General features: G+C 44.3%; 2 protein-coding genes across 4 annotated transcripts in view; one reads left to right on the forward strand and one right to left on the reverse strand.

Annotated features, from left to right (window-relative positions):
* The window catches only part of LOC124303480 (telomerase Cajal body protein 1), a 48,943-nt gene that overhangs the window by 23,176 nt on the left and 8,712 nt on the right, over positions 1 to 17,055 (reverse strand). The window contains exons 3-4 of one of the 2 annotated variants that reach the window (XM_046760727.1): positions 15,542 to 16,235; positions 14,754 to 14,985 (exon numbers count right to left, since the gene is read on the reverse strand). In XM_046760727.1, coding sequence (XP_046616683.1) covers positions 14,754 to 14,985; positions 15,542 to 15,566 — 257 coding nt within the window. In that variant the 5' untranslated portion in view covers positions 15,567 to 16,235. Of the gene's footprint in view, positions 1 to 14,753; positions 14,986 to 15,541; positions 16,236 to 17,055 lie in introns of those variants that run through there. The other variant, XM_046760730.1, reaches the window with a different exon arrangement.
* Positions 1 to 17,055, forward strand: part of LOC124303478 (integrin alpha-PS2) — a 47,507-nt gene that overhangs the window by 20,728 nt on the left and 9,724 nt on the right. For both annotated transcript variants that reach the window (XM_046760722.1, XM_046760723.1), the window contains exons 4-5: positions 7,105 to 7,225; positions 13,781 to 13,842. In XM_046760722.1, the coding sequence (XP_046616678.1) occupies positions 7,105 to 7,225; positions 13,781 to 13,842 (183 nt within the window). The remainder of the gene's footprint in view (positions 1 to 7,104; positions 7,226 to 13,780; positions 13,843 to 17,055) is intronic.

A 17,055-nucleotide genomic window follows, 5' to 3' on the forward strand; every position in this document is an offset into this window, starting at 1 on the left:
AATTCAAAAATTCAAAATCAAGATTGTACGCTATGGTGTAAAAAAAAAAAAAAACGAATGGGTTAACCACACCGTTGACATTCGCGGATGCGCACACCACCTTGTTCGCACTATTTCCAGTCTCTCTCGACTCGCTGGTGATTTTCCGTGTAAGACCCGTTGACAGGTTTACCAGTATAACATTCCCCGGTTAATGTTAGAATTATCTACTTAGATCAGAATGTGCCGAGGCATTCTTCTCCGTGTGTATAAGGCGCAATCTTCCCAAGCAATTCAGATCTCCGTGTCCCGCGTGTGCGATGTGTGCAATTAAAAAATGCAAAACTCACACTCGCACCGCGGATATATTACAGCCTGCTACCGTATCAATTGCAATCGCACTGTAGCCGTGTTTTATTAACGACGAAAAATATGCGCGTATAATATAATATAATTGAGTGATTAATTTCGCTTCACGTTTCGAGCTCCACGAAATTGTAGAAACAAGAAAGGAAAAAAATAAATTCAAGAAAAAAAAAAAAAAATCAACCGATCGATCGGTAAGTTTTTCAACGAATCGTCGTGGCGGACGCGCGATGTGAAACGAACGTGAAAGAAGCTATTCGCATCACGTGTCGAAGAGTCATTGCCGTCAGGATGCGTTAAGCCTTCTAAATATTAAGTATACGTAGATGTATACTCGTTGCTTCTGCAAGGTTGTCTCAAAAATTTATTTCATATCAGGCACGCCGAGTTCTGAGACTTTTTATTATTTTTACGTTTTTTATTTTCTTCTCATTTCAATTACACCGGTCAACAAAAATTTTCAGTCTGGTTTTTTATTTTACTTGCTACTTTTTTATTACTACTTCCATTATCCGCTCATTTCCATTTAATCCTCCGCCGCAGTGCCACGGTGTAATAATATCGCACTCGTAATTTATCAATTTATCAATCCAAGCTCTGCTCGGAGTGCTTTTTCATCGCCTTTGATAAGCCGGCCACTCTTCTCGCGCCTTCGAAACCCTCGAGCAGCGCAGCTGCAGCGTGCTGCTTACAGTCTTTCTACGTACGAGTTCTTGCTCGCCGTACGCTAACCCGACTGTCACCACTGGCGGGGGTTAATTCACAATCACTCTATTTCTTATGCGGTAACGCATGTAAGAGGAACAGGACAACGCGGAGAGCAGAGAAGAATTTTGGACTTTCGAGAAGACGGGAGCATTTTTTCTTTTTTTTTCTTATTTTTTTTTTTTTTTTAATTTGTTATACCCGATCCACGGATCTTCTTGTGCATCAAGACTGAATTATCGGTGCGGTGTAAAAAAAATTGAGAGAGAATCTACCTTGACGCGCTATCGGATGAATCTTTGTTCGGCGGAGTTTGTTACAAGGGGATAAAGTACGAAAGAGGAAATCGGGAATCGATTCCAAGGATGGTCGAAAGCGCGGAGACAATCGCTGCATGGTCGCAGGCAGAGCTCTCTGGACGATCTTGAATACCGGCCCCCGGTACAAAAACGGTCGTCCTCTCCTCCTCTTCGCTCGAATAAGAAGAAGCGTTCAAAGGGCGAACAATCGTCGGGAGGATAAATGTATAACCAAGGATCGCGGAGCGGGCAGCCTGAAGTTTGCAGGCGATAAAATTGTTCGCGGCAAAGCTTATACCTGCCTCGGGACCAGGGAGATACCAACATCCGTGAGGGTGAAGAGGGACGTATGCCGGGAGTATCGCGCGGCAAAAACGCATCGATTAAAGAACGCGGTGAAAAATAGAAGGATACAATCGGCGCCGGCGTTGCGACCCCGGCGACCCTCTCTGAGAGCAGAGTCTTGTAACCCGGAACCCTTCCCTTCCCCTTTTATCTTCCCTCTCCTTGTATCTTCCCGCCAAAGATTACGCCCAATCATTCGCACCGCTGAGCGTCTACGCGTATTGCTTGAAACATACAATGCGAGTCTGCGGTTTGGCGAAAAAGGTTGTCGAATCGGCGAATCGGCCGCTCGTGTATGTTTGTATATTTCAGCGGGCAGCTAATTTGGCGTCCCGAGACAATGGGCATTCCCTCCGTGTGTTTTGTCCTCGCTGGACAAATTGCGACGCCCGCTAAACGGTCGGTTTTTCTCCCCCGATCGGCGTCGGTGCTCCTTCATTACGGTACCGGAGACTGCGGAATCGTCGTGACGAGGAACAATTTGCGGTTCGGTAAGAGGTGGTTGCTGGTTGCAGTGGTTCACGAGCAATGTACCTACTTGCGAAACGTCGTAATTGCGGCAAAAATCGGAAAAAGAGGAAAAAGAGGGCGCCGTTTTGCGAAAGAGTTTTTGATACCCCGACATCGCGAAGAATAACTACGGTATAAATAATGCCTGACTCAGAGTCCGCCGTTCTCGGCGCGACGAAGCCGAGTGACTCAACCGCGAACGACTCAACTTTGAAACTTGGACTAATACGAAAATTACCACGGATGCGTTTTACTTTCGACTTTCGGCAATTGGCACGGCGACAGGTGTAACACAATATCGCCGATGGTGAGGCGGAAAATTTTGGAAATTAGATAAGAAGAACCTTCGAGAGGTTAGATCGGTTACACCGATGAACACGAGTTTTCAGTTTGGGTTTCTAGATGTCAAATTTTGACTTCTTCCACGTAACTGATAAGTCGAAGAATAGTTTTATCAGGTAAAATTTGCTTTTTTAGAAACCAAAACGATATTTCAGATTTCAAGAAAAATTACCTATTTTCTCAAACATTTATTGTAAATAACAACTAAACAAACTTCAGTTCTGCAGTCAAGTTAGTTTTATTCGAAACTAATAATTAATAACAAACTATAAAAGTAAAAGAATCGATAATACAAATTATAAGTAATAAATAAAGATTTCGGTTATTACTCGATGTATAGAGTCGAAATTTATTTATTTCAATAGAAACTCGGAATTTCTTTCCTTTTTTCTCCTCCTGATTCGTGTTATCGGCCGAGGGTCGCGCTGCCCCTGATTTCGTGAAGCTAAAAGCGGAATTCCCGTGTGACAGGTGAGTCAGGAATTCCCATCGACCGGAAGTCAGGCACAACGATCATTCGTTTTTTACACTCGCAGCGACGTCGAGCTGCTCGAGCACGTGACGAATGTATTATTAATTTCATGCCGCGGAGAAGCAAGAGAAAATAAAAAAGGAAAAGAAGCCGACGCTTACCTACACGTGAGATATTGCTAAACTGGGAGAAGATCATTCGCCAGTGTAATAACGGTAATTACAAGCCGAGGTTAATTTCCGAGCCGTGCGCGGGGCGTTAAATTATCTCGGCTATTGTTACGCAACGATTATTTGCGAAATGGAACAATAACGCGAACTCCTCTTCCGTAAAAGGGCACATGGTAAGTCAGTAAAGTCGGTATAACTGAGCCGCATGAGACTCGTTTTACGATCGGTCATTACCAGCCCATTTTCAGGCGAGAGAGGAAAAGAGAGAGGGAGAAAAAGAGAGACGGGGTTAAAAACGCGTCAAGGGACTCAGGAGTCCCGAGAGGCGAACATTTTTCGCGTCGAAGTTAGTTTATTTCCCCGTGGAAGAGGTGTCAGGACCTCTCGAATCGATTGTCCTGCAGCCGCGGCTACGGCCAACCTTCGTATGTGTTTTATAACGAAACGGGTCGAAATAGCCCCGTCGGTGTAATAAAGGTACGCTCCACCCACACCCACGGCCAACTCTGTTGATTTTCAAACATCGAACCCTGCTACCTAGTAGTCAAGACGCCTAAGCTCATGGGTGCAGTCGACACCGATGACCTCATTCACGGACCGAAATAACTTTCGCTTCCTTTTGGTACATCGCGCTTCATCTCAGTGGTTCCTCTCGTCGGGTCACCGTTGTTTATTCATTTTATTCTCTCGAACCGAGTGGCGTAAAATCCGAAATAAGAAGAAGAATAAGAAGAAGGAGAGACGGAAAGAAATCATAAAAATCGGAAAACAAAATATCAAACAAACCTGATAATAACCGATACTAAAATTGGTACGAGGTCTTTTTTTTTCTTCTTCTTCCTTCGACAGATTATCCGAGATTCTTCTTCGCATAGCCGTCAATAAATAACGAGGCTTATTTGTTGGTTCTGGCTCTGGTTTGGACGGACTGAAATTCTCCTTTTTCTCTTACCGCATCCCTTCTCTCTATTCGGCTTATTTTAGCCCGCAAAATAATTCCCAGCTTCAAGAAACAATCTTTTCTCAAGGCGTTCAGAGTTGTGAAACTATCGAAGCACGAAAGTTCTTGAAGTTATTTCATATTACATCGATCTGATATATTTGGATGATCATATTATTACAATCATCATCGCCGTAATTGAAACCGGATCGCACCGTGTGAGTTTGATTTTCCGCTTTTTCTTTCGTACAATCCTCTCTTATTTCTACTCGCTTTTTTTTTCTGAAGAAAATCCAGCTGCTTTATCCAGACTAAAGTTGAGCGAGTAGGTTCTACGCGTAGCGCAGCAGACAAGTATTTGACGCAAGTACGAGGACTTTGCGCGTAACGTGATACCAGGCACTCGGAGTTTCTTGGTTTATTAATTAATCAGTGCCGACCGAGAAGAGAAGCACCACGCGACTAGAACGACAAACGGACCATAACGACTCGCATAGAACAACGGAGATAATAACGACGTTAATACAACGAGGATGATAGTAATAATAATAAGAGCATCGAAAACTCATTTAACAGCATACGGCACGGTATAACAGAGATGATTCATTGCGGTAGGAGTTCGACTGGCAGAGCCGCACCCGTTTCTGGTTCTTGGGAGCTTAGACGAGCGCGATGGATAAATTGCGGTTCTTCTTTGTCCTTCTTTAAACCCTCGTCAGACTTTTCTCTCTCAGCTTTCTTCGTCTCGTTTTTGCTCTCCCTCTCGCTTCGGGGTTGGACCGCGTCGCCGGAATAAATTGTAACGAGGCTCTCCGGGTCCGTCGTCGTTTGAGCCAATTTATCTGATTGTCTGCAGAATTAGACGCGCGACCTCACGGAACGGGGACTTGGGAGTCCCTGTCTATGAAGCCGCAGCTGCGTACGACTCTCGTTATTCAAATATCGGGACCGGGTCGAGGTTTCAAATTTGAAAAGTTCCGAGAGCTTCCGAAAACATTATCGCCGTTCGGAAAGGCGTAGGAAGCGTAAAACGCCGTTGCGTTTCTAGAACTCTTTCATTGTCAGTCCGACTGCGACGTCCAGTGTCCAGCATCGAGTAATCGTATCTCACTGTGTGGGTTGAAAAGCTGAGCTACATGATTTCGTGGCAGGAGCAGCCGGACGGACAAGACGGACGCGTTATCGATAGATAAGAGACTTCTGCCCGGGATGCGGATCTCTGTGTAATGGTGCACAAAGACTAATTGCACGCGTGGAGTGAAAGTGGCTTCGACGCAACGACGACGACGTGATTTCGGAGTGCGATAAAGTCGGAGGACAATCGGGTAACGTTCGACGATATTTGGCTCCTTGCACGCTGTACGTTGCACGAAGTTTAACTCGCGTCATCTCGACTTTTTAAGCTATTTTTATCTACGGAGCAAAGTTCTCACTCCCGGCCGGACGTTTTATCGCATGAAAATAAAACATTTTACAGCTCGACCTTTCCATCGTCATCATCATCATCATCATCATCGCCATCGTCATCGTTTATAGAGACTCTTATAAGCCGTGATCAATTTCCAGCGTCAGAGTTTTCCAGGACTTGCAAACTTCTCGGAAATTCTGCGGTAGCACTGATTGTGAGGGTTCGAAGATCCTCTCGGATTTTACGTTGCCATCCGTATGACGAAGAGGCTTGAAAACAGGACCCGGTTAAGTAGGAAAAAAAAAAAAAGATTAGAATCGTCCTCGAGTTGTTCAAGTCTCAAGATTTTCGGGCAAACATACGGTGTCGTTCGTATTTATAACTGGCAACAACAAGTAGCGGCACATGCTGAGCTTTCGTTCAACTTCGAGTATGTCGTAAGCCTCGGTAGAGGTAAAAAAAAAAAAAAAGAAAAAAAAATAAACTACCAGCTCGGCTTGCGTAGGTCGTAATTTCGGCTCTTCAAATTTAATATCGTCTGACCCGGAGGAGAAGGAAGAAAAGGTCCGAAAATCGAAACTCTTGAGCCGTCGTATTACAGATCGTAACGACGCGGTTGGGACTGCTCGGTAATAGTCACCTATGCATGAGAATTCTTCTTTAATACGGAGCTTCGAGGAGGTTTCAGATCCGGTCAGGCTACACTGATTCGGATAATGCGATAACCCCGGTTTCGGGGTCCCGTCCAGCCGATCGTTTGAAGAAACCAAGCGTTATTACAATACGTGTGGGCATCGCGTACCCGCGCACATTCAAATATATATATATATATTTACACACGGTCGACTACGTCAACGTTAATAACGCATGTTCTAAATGCGGCAGTGATATATCCTGTGATGTGTTTGGCTCGGATCGACGCTAGGCTTCGACTGTGTATGTTGTAAAAGTTATCGCACAGTGTCGCGGCAGCCTTGCCGGTCCTCGTATAAACTCGTTTCAATGTACTGTAATTGAACCCGAAAAGCCTGGCTCTCTCATCTTTTCGGAGTCACGGTCAAACCGGAGGCTCGACTTTGAACACGATTTTGTTGTCCTTCTTTTTCATATTTTTTTTTTACCGCACGGTGAAAATCGGTATAAGCCTGCGGTTGATATTTTTTTCTGCCGATCGAATCACTGTGAATCACACAGGTCTGCAACAAAATATTTTACAATATTATGTTTTCGAATGTGTTGAATTCAAAAATCACTTCCATTTACCTCCGTCACGTGTACAATATTTTTGCAGAATACAAGGCGTTTGCGTAAAGAAAAAGCATAACGATATAGAAAACACCACCATCTCATTACGATGAACTAAACAGTATTTTTTTATAAAATTAGACAAACAATTTCTTTACGCAATGTACTCAACATTTCGTGTTCATTTTTGAGTATTTTCCCCGGTTTCACTGAGTAAAAATGTATCAGAAATGGTATGAAATGTTATTAGTATACCGAAACGCTGATAAATTTATTACTGTTTCTTAATAGTTAATAATAGATTTGTTTGATTTATTTTTTAGGCCTGTGCACCGAGGTACTTATGGTTCACCAGTTCCTTCGCGGCACGAGAACCGGTCGGCACTTGCTACATTACCAGCCACAGTTTTAGCGGTTCGAAAGAATTCTCACCCTGCAGAACGAGTGAGTATCAAGTTAAATCGCCAATAATTTAAGGTGAATTACAGTATTCACAGCAGCTTCTTTTCGCGCGAGAAAGGTAAATAGGAAGAAACAAAAGAAGAAAAGAACAGAATGAGAATATTGCTTCTGATATAATTACATGTGAAATCTTGGACGCTTTAATAACGACGTTTCGGTATTTAGGACATAATTTACATTCGGCAAGCACGATTTTTGTTTGTTTGTTTTTCTTCGTTTTGTTAAACATCAATTTACCGCGGATCACAAACCGGGTTAGCGTACGGAGGGTGAAAAAATAGGTCACATTCGTAATAGAAGAGGTGTTACAAAGTCTTTTACGCAAAACCAACCAAAACTCCCATTTTTTTTTGTTCTTTCATGGGAATTTAGTTTTTAGGAATTAATCTATAAGTTGGGGGTACGAATTTGCAACCAATTTGAGGGTTTCCACGTTTCAAGATAAGGACACGTCCGGTGCAGTCGCTAAACCGACGGTTAGGTTATTATGGTTCCGGCGCGTCGAGAACCGCAGGACGAAATATTCCGTGCCTGTTTTAGCCGAGGTAAAATAAAGCTTATTATATACAAGGTACCAGGAGCAACTATATCGTCGCTGACAGACAAACTAGAAACATTTTCTGTCTGGATATACTCACCCTGACCTTGCCGGGTAAATATGTCTGTTAGCTACCGGTGCAGCAGCCCAACATGATGCACGGTGCGTCTAAACAATCTTTTTTTCTTTCTCTCTTTCTCTATTTACTTCTTCATTTCTTTTTCTTACCACTCCGTTTATCGTCCCTGAGAAAACGCAGGGCAGAAGCTTTATATGAGGTTTTTTCTAACGCAAGGCGTGTATTTAAAATGTGGAAGGGAAGGAGGAAAATTGAAATACGCTGTACACGGTACCGTGGGTTTCAAGTCGATGAAATTTGGAGGGGGAATTTCGGTGAACGAGAGATGTGTTGCACAAATTTTTGTTCAAACAATTTGTTAACAACTTTTCGGCATTATTTTTATTGAAAACGAATTATCTTATCAAGACGTTCGCGATAGATTTCTTTCAAATTTTCATCTCATCGCGAAGCGTTCAATATTCTCACCGAGACTCACTTTCGGTCGGTAACATCCGTCCAACGATACTTCTCATAAGAGGCAAACGGTTCACGGGTCTCGACTCTGTTTCCCAAATTTCAAATTTCCGGATAAACGACACATATGGCATATTCGGCACCCTCGTTTGACGCACCCCGCAGCAAGATGCCGTAAACGTTAACCGTAACGAAATATTTCCTGCCATGCGACGGAACGGCGTCGCACTTTTCAAGGTACTCGAGAGCCCCGAGCCTCGCTGCGTAAGGAGTAACAGAGATGGAGGATATTTTTTCCCGCATGTTCGAGGGTACGGGCCACTTAAAATCGGGCTCCCCAACCGCCTGAGCGACGACGCTTTTTCCGCCCTCCGATCCCCCAGACAATTTGAGCCGTATAGTTTCCTATCTGCGCGCTCGCCGATAGAGAAGTCAAAACACTTCGATGACGAGGCTGGACCGCCGGCTTATCGGGACCTGGCACTCCGTTCCGGCTTTGATCGCGGCCCCGCAGCTGTCGGCAGCCCCGCGGAAGCCGTTCGGGCCCTTTCACCCTGCACGCAGGGCCCACGCGGACCCCCCAGGTCGCGGGACCGTCACGGGAAACTCGACCTCGTCCCGCCCCCTCACAATTTTCACCCTGCTTCAGAAAACACCGGAGTTAATACCGCCGACTGTTTCTAACAGTCTCGGGACTAGCTGCGGAAGGAGGATGTTTTCTTTGTTGGGAAGGGTCGGACGACGCACGGTACGTTGTCACTTCTCGAAATGGTCCAGATACCTCGTACGATGTAGGGAGCTTTTGATCGCGGTTTTAGGTACGGGGTTGAAATTCAGAAATTGGCAAATTCCGATTTTTTTTTTGTCGCGAAACGTGGAAGCGACCAAATATCAAAGTTTCGAATTGGCCGAAAGTGCGAGAGTGAGAAAGTTTGAAAATCTGAAACATCGAAATTCCGAATGATCAAAGATGTTCAGTTCTGTGAATTTCTGGCTTGGTGAAATATTCACCACTTTGATTTTTCTTTGGTTTGGATTTTCGATACGTTTACGTTCGGAATCCTGGCGATCCTGATTTTTTACGCCCACGCGTTGAGTAAACTACGCTGTCTGGGTATACTTCAATTATCGGAATTTTATTCTATCGAAACTTTATTTTTCGCAATATTTCTCTATTGAAACTTGAATTTTCGAAATCTTGCATTCCGGAACTTTGATCCGTCGGCTTTCCGACCAATCGAAACTTCGTTGCTCCGTAAAAATTTGATTCCTTCACTTCATATTTCCCTATATGAAATAATTCTGAATTAGACGCTTTCGGAACATTCCAATTTCGAAACTTAAACTCGGCCCCCGAGAGTTTACGTATAACGCAACGATGCCAGGATCGAGGAACAATGGGGAGATGAAGATGCTGCAGAACTAAGAATATCTCGATCCCTTCAGCGTCGCTGCGTGCGGTCGAACGGACGATTATACGCGCCGGTTCAATGCGTGTGTCTTATTGATAGGCATTGGCGTCTTTCTTCGAGCGTATCCGGCTCGATCGCTATCGATAGAGAGAATCGGAAATCGGAGAATACCCATCGCATCGAGTCTCTGTATCGGCACACCGTCGATGCGGAGATTTTTCGCGCAAGTTCCAACCATCGAGGTCCGGAAAAAGGATTTTTTCAATTTTTTCTTCGATCAAGCTGCAGAGTCGTGCAATTTTTTTTTTTCACCCTTTGACTACGGTTCGCAAGCCGTGTTTCCGGTCTTTGGTTTTATCCCTTCGGTATCCGGTAAAGCTAGACTTGCGCGGTCGTAGAATTCAACGTTATGCCACGTGTGCAGTGATTTACGCCTGTGTTATGTATGAATTTAAAAAAGTAACGCCACTTCTGTCCTTTCATAGCCCGTACAAGTTTCCGAGTTATTTACATACAGGCACCGTAGGTATCGGTTTCCGCTACTTCGTCACGAAAAATTAATATCGCGTTGATCTCGAGGCACGAATCAAAATCACGGCTTTGGTTCGAACATATCGCTAGAGAAAAATATCCGCCGAGTGATCTGTTGAGAGACATTTTTAGAGAGTTATTCGTCGTTACGATTATTAAATTTCTACGAATAAACCGAATGAGTGTGAAAACGGTAAAAGCGGAAGAAAAATTCATATCGCGTTGAGGATATTTGAAATATAATATTGTATTTCTAATTTGTATAGAAAATACAAGAAAAAAATATTGAACAGGAGTTTCGAAGAAAGTAAAAAAAGATATCGTAAACTCTTTTTGATTTATCTAGTCTCTTAAGTCTTGTTTAAAACTAATGCTGTTCACTTCCTAACCTAAACATTCAGTTTTATATTCATCGTATTTTATTTCTTCGTAAAAATTGTTGTAAAAAAAAATCTGTAAATATGCATATCTTGCGTAAAAATAAATCTTCGCGTACCGTGTAAAGAAATATCGTTATTAATTTAAGGGAGAAATTGAAAGTTACATTTCGCAGGCCCGTGTAATTAATACGAGAGCTTGCGGTCGGATCGACAGCTCTCGCTTCACAGTTGACAGCGTTAATTACGGAGTCGCATTCAGAGACACTTGATCTCGCTTAAAAATTACGATTGAAACGGCTCAACCCAGAGCTTTCGCGCGAGTGTAAAACCGCGCAAGCTCCTGTACTTTAATTACAATTCATCAGTGTTGGTTACCAATTCACAGCTCGTCCCGCACTCCCTTTAACTTGTACCGCTTACGCAACGTTTTCGCAACTCCACGTCTCGAGTGATTAATATTACTGACGCATATATTTATATATACAATAACACGCGTGCATCTCGATCCTGAAAATTTTATTCGCGTTTCACGCAGTCAACTTTACTTAACGCGTCGTCTCCGCGAACCTCTGCGTATAATTATCAGAGAGTTCATTCATTCCGCTTTCTTATTCTCTGTACGCGAATATGGCGAATCGCGAGGCAAACGCGCGTTGAGTGAATAATTCGCATTCCCTCGGGATCACGCGTTTCTTCCGCGATTGATATATCTCTCAAACGAGCCGTAATGCAAGGTGCATGCCGCGGCAGTAATTCACCCCCTGCTAATCTCTGGTCAACGTCAAGTTGCAACTTCCGAGTTGCACGGCAAGTTCCATCTCACTCTTTGATCTGACTTCGACCGCGCTTTACGAGCGAGGCTGCTGCAGACGCGGGGTTTAACAAATTTATCCCGAGGGAACGGAATCGTCCCGGTTCCAGAATCGGAATCGCCTTACTGTCGTCCCGTTAATTCAAGAATAGCTCTTTCTCTCACCGAGAAATTCTATCCCCGGCGCAACGAGATACATTTTTATAAATAACTTTGTACCGTTTAATCGCTGCTCCGCGGATATAAAGGGGATAAAACGATTTATATTAATTGCGCGTTCAAACTTCTCCCTCGGAATCAAAGTGTGTATTCGTTTCGGAGACTCAAAGACTTAAAGACAGAAATAAAAGCAAGGAAATTGAATCGACGAGAGGTTTTCAATATCTGTTTTAAATACGACAAAATCATCAGCCGACCAAACGGTTCAACGCATACAAATATTCCATCCAAGATCGTTTCTATCGATGTATAGTATAGATTTTAAACATTGGACGATCCGTAAACCAGCTATACATATACAGACATACACTGATCAATTATTCCCTCGGGGAAAACGGGATTGATCGAAGCGAAGAAAGATCAATGCACGCGTTGGAACGCATACTAATTGCTAAAAATAAACGTCAATCGTTTCTTATACCGTATAATAGACACGACGCGTCAATGGCGAAGCATTAGAGTATAAACACGACTTTTAATACATTTGTAATAATTAAGCGTGCTCTACGCTGCACTCTGATTGATATTATTGCACCGTAGGCAGAGAGAGTCGGCATTGAGTTGCGAGTGCTCGTTCGTCTTTACGTCTGTCTGCACGGTCATCCGTTAGCGGCTGTGTAAAATATATTTTATCTCGTGTATAATGCATATTATGCACGCTCGGAAAGGCCAGTCTTACCGGATACGCTATCGCGTTTATAACACATACGAGGGTTCCTAATACGCGGATGCATTTACGTACGTGTACGCTTACACACTGTAAGCTGCTCAGGCGTCCGTGACAAGATCGGAGCTTCTGTTATACGCGCTTGTACGTTACAATTTTTACTTTGATTTATTTACAACGCGTACCATTGCCGGATTTTTCAAACTTCGATTCTTGTCTCTTTAATTGCGTTTTCATAATGTACATATATGTCCAGGTATATATAATGTTATCCCAATATGTATATAAATTTTTATGTTAATAAATTGTAACGTCTCTTCGTGAAAAATTCTTGTATAATTCAGTTTTTCGGCTTTTTGACTGGGTGTAACGCCTTAATGATTTGAATTTTCGGGGAGGATAAAAATCGAGGATCAAATTTGTCTGGCCTAATGTTGTGTAATTCGAGTATTTCGGACCACGCTTCGAGGGGTTATTAATTTTGTTTTCAAACCGTAGCGCGCACTTCGGAAGAAGAGAACTATTTATAATATAGATCCTAGATAAAAGTAGGTATATATATAAATATATATGTGAAGAACTGGAGGTAGATGCTGGGGCACGTTTCGTACATTGGATTTAGTATGTGAGGTATGATAGGTATATGTAATAATATACCCCGTATACCACAAGTAAATATACACCTACCTAATCACGGTAATTAATCATTTGGGTAATTATTTTTTCACCTTATCGTATGTTCTGCATTAATCCGCTGAAACGCTTAAATAACTCACGTTGCATGTCGGGATATTAGTTACGACACCCTACAGGTGTAATATTCTCGGGCACGTTCGACGCTTGCAGTATTAATGGTAATTAATAATTAACGGCAATTAATCGCGAATCGTGAAGTGAAATCTAAAGGAAACGCGATCCTCATTAACGTACTGTTATAAATATCTACAATATAAATGTAACTTGTGCGTCGACTGAAAAAGGAAATAAATACACGACTTCCGTTCGAGCAGCTAAGTCCGTACTGACAATGAGTAATTGCAGAATTTGAGACTTCTCGGGATGGAAAACCACTTCCTGTTTGCAACGTCGGTAGAAAAACCAGTTAGATCATCGTCTCGAATCACTTCGACTTTACGTTTTATAATCAAGGAGGAAACATTCAGCAGGAAAAAACTTACACGTTGTGTAATTTTTTTTCAAGAGTGATAAGAGAAAGCGATTAATTAATTCAATGAATGTGAATTTCGACGAACTGGCAACGGTGTAATATTATAACGTAATGAAAATCATTCATAAATGGGAAATTTTTCTCATTGTCAGATAAGGACATCGCCTGCACAGGCAGTATTGCGTGGGAGTGAAATACCGACTCTGGCATTCAGTGCGCGCGTGTCTTAATTCGGTTAATGGAATAATATGCAATAATTATCCGTTTCCGTTACAGGACTCACGGGCTACCACAGGCAGGGATCTTGTCAAGCTGGATTGGGCGCCGCCCTCTCAAAGGTAAGGATACGACGTGAAGCGACACGCTCGACGATCGCCTCATAGATCGGGGATCGGTAAAATCGATCGAGTTAAATACGCGACGAAGCGGGGTTAGAGCGGCTAGACACGCCGCTTGATCAATCAGGGAATGCCTTGTTAACCGATAAGACGGTCGCTACGAGTTTAGAACGTCAAGTTTGACAGAGGACAATTAATTGGTCGGTTAAACGCATCAATTTATCACTCTCCTCGGCTTTGACCGAGGGACTTTCCTGCACTCTTTCTCGATCGCGAACATTGACGAAACGGTTTTGTTTTTCTTCCATTTTTGGGAAAAAAAAAAAGTGGCAACTGGAATTCCAATTCCTTTGAGCGTGTAGGATGCAGGTCCGTGAAATTCAGCGCTAAATCTGTTGGGCTTTGAAAACGATCTAGAAGGACTCGATGGTTAATCGAGGATTGCTGCAACCGCATGAGACGGAGTAAAAAATGAGAAACGAGTGAAACGATCAGACATGGTAGGTACTGCAGTGTATATGCTAAGAATCAACTTTTTCATTCGCTTCTCTTACATAAGCGCGTTACAGCTGGAGGGTGCGCAGCTTACCGATGCAGCTAGAGATAGGATGGTTATCTCCGTACAGATCTATCCGGCGGGATCGATTCGATCCGCGCGATCGATACGGCGATTTCATTCTCATATCCGTTGGATGCATGCACTGGGAAGTGTTGCGCAAAGATGCAGTGGAGAAAATCGTGGGCATTAAACCGGCAAAATTTCATTCCTCGCAACGTAAATTTCCTCATTTTTGAACTCACAAGGAAGTTATCCCGGGTCAAATCGGAGAAATCGAACCGGTATACCTTCCTTGTCATTCCCACCACGTACAGAGTTACAGTACCTTGTCTAAAAAAATGTCGCCAAGTACCTTAAAATTCCAATTTGATGGTGGTGGATGCTCAAGCACCTGGCGAGGTAACCATGACCGTTTGCCGAAGAATCTCCGCCGCCAAAGAAGCCATCGGTAGCTGCGTTGTGGAGCAATCCGCAGGGAGGAATGGAGTCCTGGACCGGCGATCTCTCACAGAGGATGTATAATTCAGAATTGCAGTAGTCCGTTGTAGTGGGGATGTTTAATGCATGTCCGGCAAGTCGTCCACCTGAGTCACACAGTGGCCTGTACACTTATTCAATGTTAATACGAGCATTCGACTCTCTTACTACGTCCAACTCCATTCGATCGTTTCTTCTGGCGGGGCAGTATGTCAAACATGAGACACGAGTAACAGTTCCTCTGCAAATGAATTTCCCGAAAATTTTTACCAACACCCACCTACCGCGGTTGTCACGTCGAGAGAGCATCGAGCAATCGAGTCATAATTTATCACGATGTGCGAATCCCTCTACCGACGTGAAACTAGTCGATTGGCACGTCCGCGAGGAGAGATCAGCCGAGACCATTGTCGTGGTAGAATTTCAGTGACGGTAAGCAGGGTAATAAAGATGCACCGGCGCAGCTAGTACGGACGGCGACAAGGTTTTAAAAGTTACGGGGGGGCGGTTGAATTTACGAGAAATCCATGGCAGCGCCGTGGCCTCGCGACAAATGGGTGATACCACGGTCGGAGACTGCAGTCGGTGTACCTACGTATACAGACAATCGGATGCACATCGCATTGGAGAGTTGAAACGGCAAGGGAAAAGCATTATACCTACCGCGGGGAGAAATTGCGGGATACATGCGGAGACTCCTTGTCGTATTTACTGGAATTTACGAGCCCGAAGCCCTTGCCAAGTCCCACGTAGTAATGGGTATAAGGAAGGCAGCCAGCCACCCGTCTCTCCGCACGGCATAACGGAAGTGTTCTTTCACGGTGCATCGCCATATGCGCCAAAGCTTGTGCCGCACGTTGGGAAAGTGTCTGCTGCGCCACGTCGCGCCGAGGACCGCAGTCAGGTTCGCCTCGAACCCCGGTGACGAATCGCAGCGATGTGCACCCCGAGGAGCTGGTTCCGTTGCATCCTGGTAAGGGAAGGAAGGAAGGAAGGGTTCCTCGGGACGCTTGGATTGTCGCTTTGTTTCCGAGGGAAACAAGGAGGGATAAAAGAGGGACAGTCTTACCGAGACAAAGGTCTCCTCCGTTGGAGATGGCGAACGTAACGCTGAAACGGGAGGCGCGTAGGTGGTCTCTCCACAGCGGAACACGAAACGGTGACAGAACGAAATGTCCTCTCCTTAAATGGCGCCATGAAACCGTCTCATGCTGCGCCGATTCTCTTCTTTCTCGGGTATCGCCGCTTAGCATATGCATCCACCCCAGGCCTTACCGAGAAGTAGAAGAAGAAGAAGAGGACGAAGCGGAGGAATCCAGGGGAACTGGAGCAGGATCCCAGAGCTGACGATGGTTTCCTGAAATCATGAAGCAGACTCGAATGCGTTCGCAGATAAAATATTTTCGACGTCCGAATAACGGCGAGATCAGGACGACGGACTTGAAGAGGGACGCGTTGCGGCCACGGTAGACTCTCGGAGAAGAGGGACGAGAGTGGGAAGACCTGCACCCCCCGCGGAGGCGAGTTGCGGGCCTCTTGCTTACACGAGAAAAATTTGCAACTGGAACAATAGCGGTCACCGGGTCTGCTCCAGTCTTCGGTGAGCGCTTCGGAGCAACAGGAGACGCGGAACACGATATACACGATACACGATACGTGGGCAAGAAGTAGTGGAAGGTACGCGATACACAAGATGCACGAACCCATGCACGTGAGTTGTACTCTGGCGCCGATCTGAGAAAAAGGGGACTCAGATTGAAATATAACAGAGCCAAATATGTATACTCGAGAGACTGCTGGTGGCTGTTGCCGCTGCGCATGCTAAATTTATGCCTGCGTCCACGTTTCATTGTTTCGCTTCAAGTGGGGTATCAACAACCTACGGCGACGACGACGTCTTCTGCCTTTCCGTGTACAAAACTACGCGAAACATTTGCGGTGAATAGGGTTTGACAGGAGCGATGCGAAGGCATGAGACCACGAGAGCTACCGCGACTAGAGTGTAATAATGTTTTTTTTCCTTTCTCATCTGTATAGCGAAAATCGCGATCAATCTTATGCTGGAAGTACACGTGGTCCGATTAATTTCACGGGTCTGCAAATAAATATTCTATTTTAAGCTGCGTGGGATCTTTTGGATAAAAATTATGTATTCGAGTGTGCCGAGTCCAAAAATC

Source organism: Neodiprion virginianus, chromosome 4 (assembly GCF_021901495.1).
Source record: "Neodiprion virginianus isolate iyNeoVirg1 chromosome 4, iyNeoVirg1.1, whole genome shotgun sequence".
Classification (NCBI taxonomy): Eukaryota; Metazoa; Arthropoda; class Insecta; order Hymenoptera; family Diprionidae; genus Neodiprion; species Neodiprion virginianus.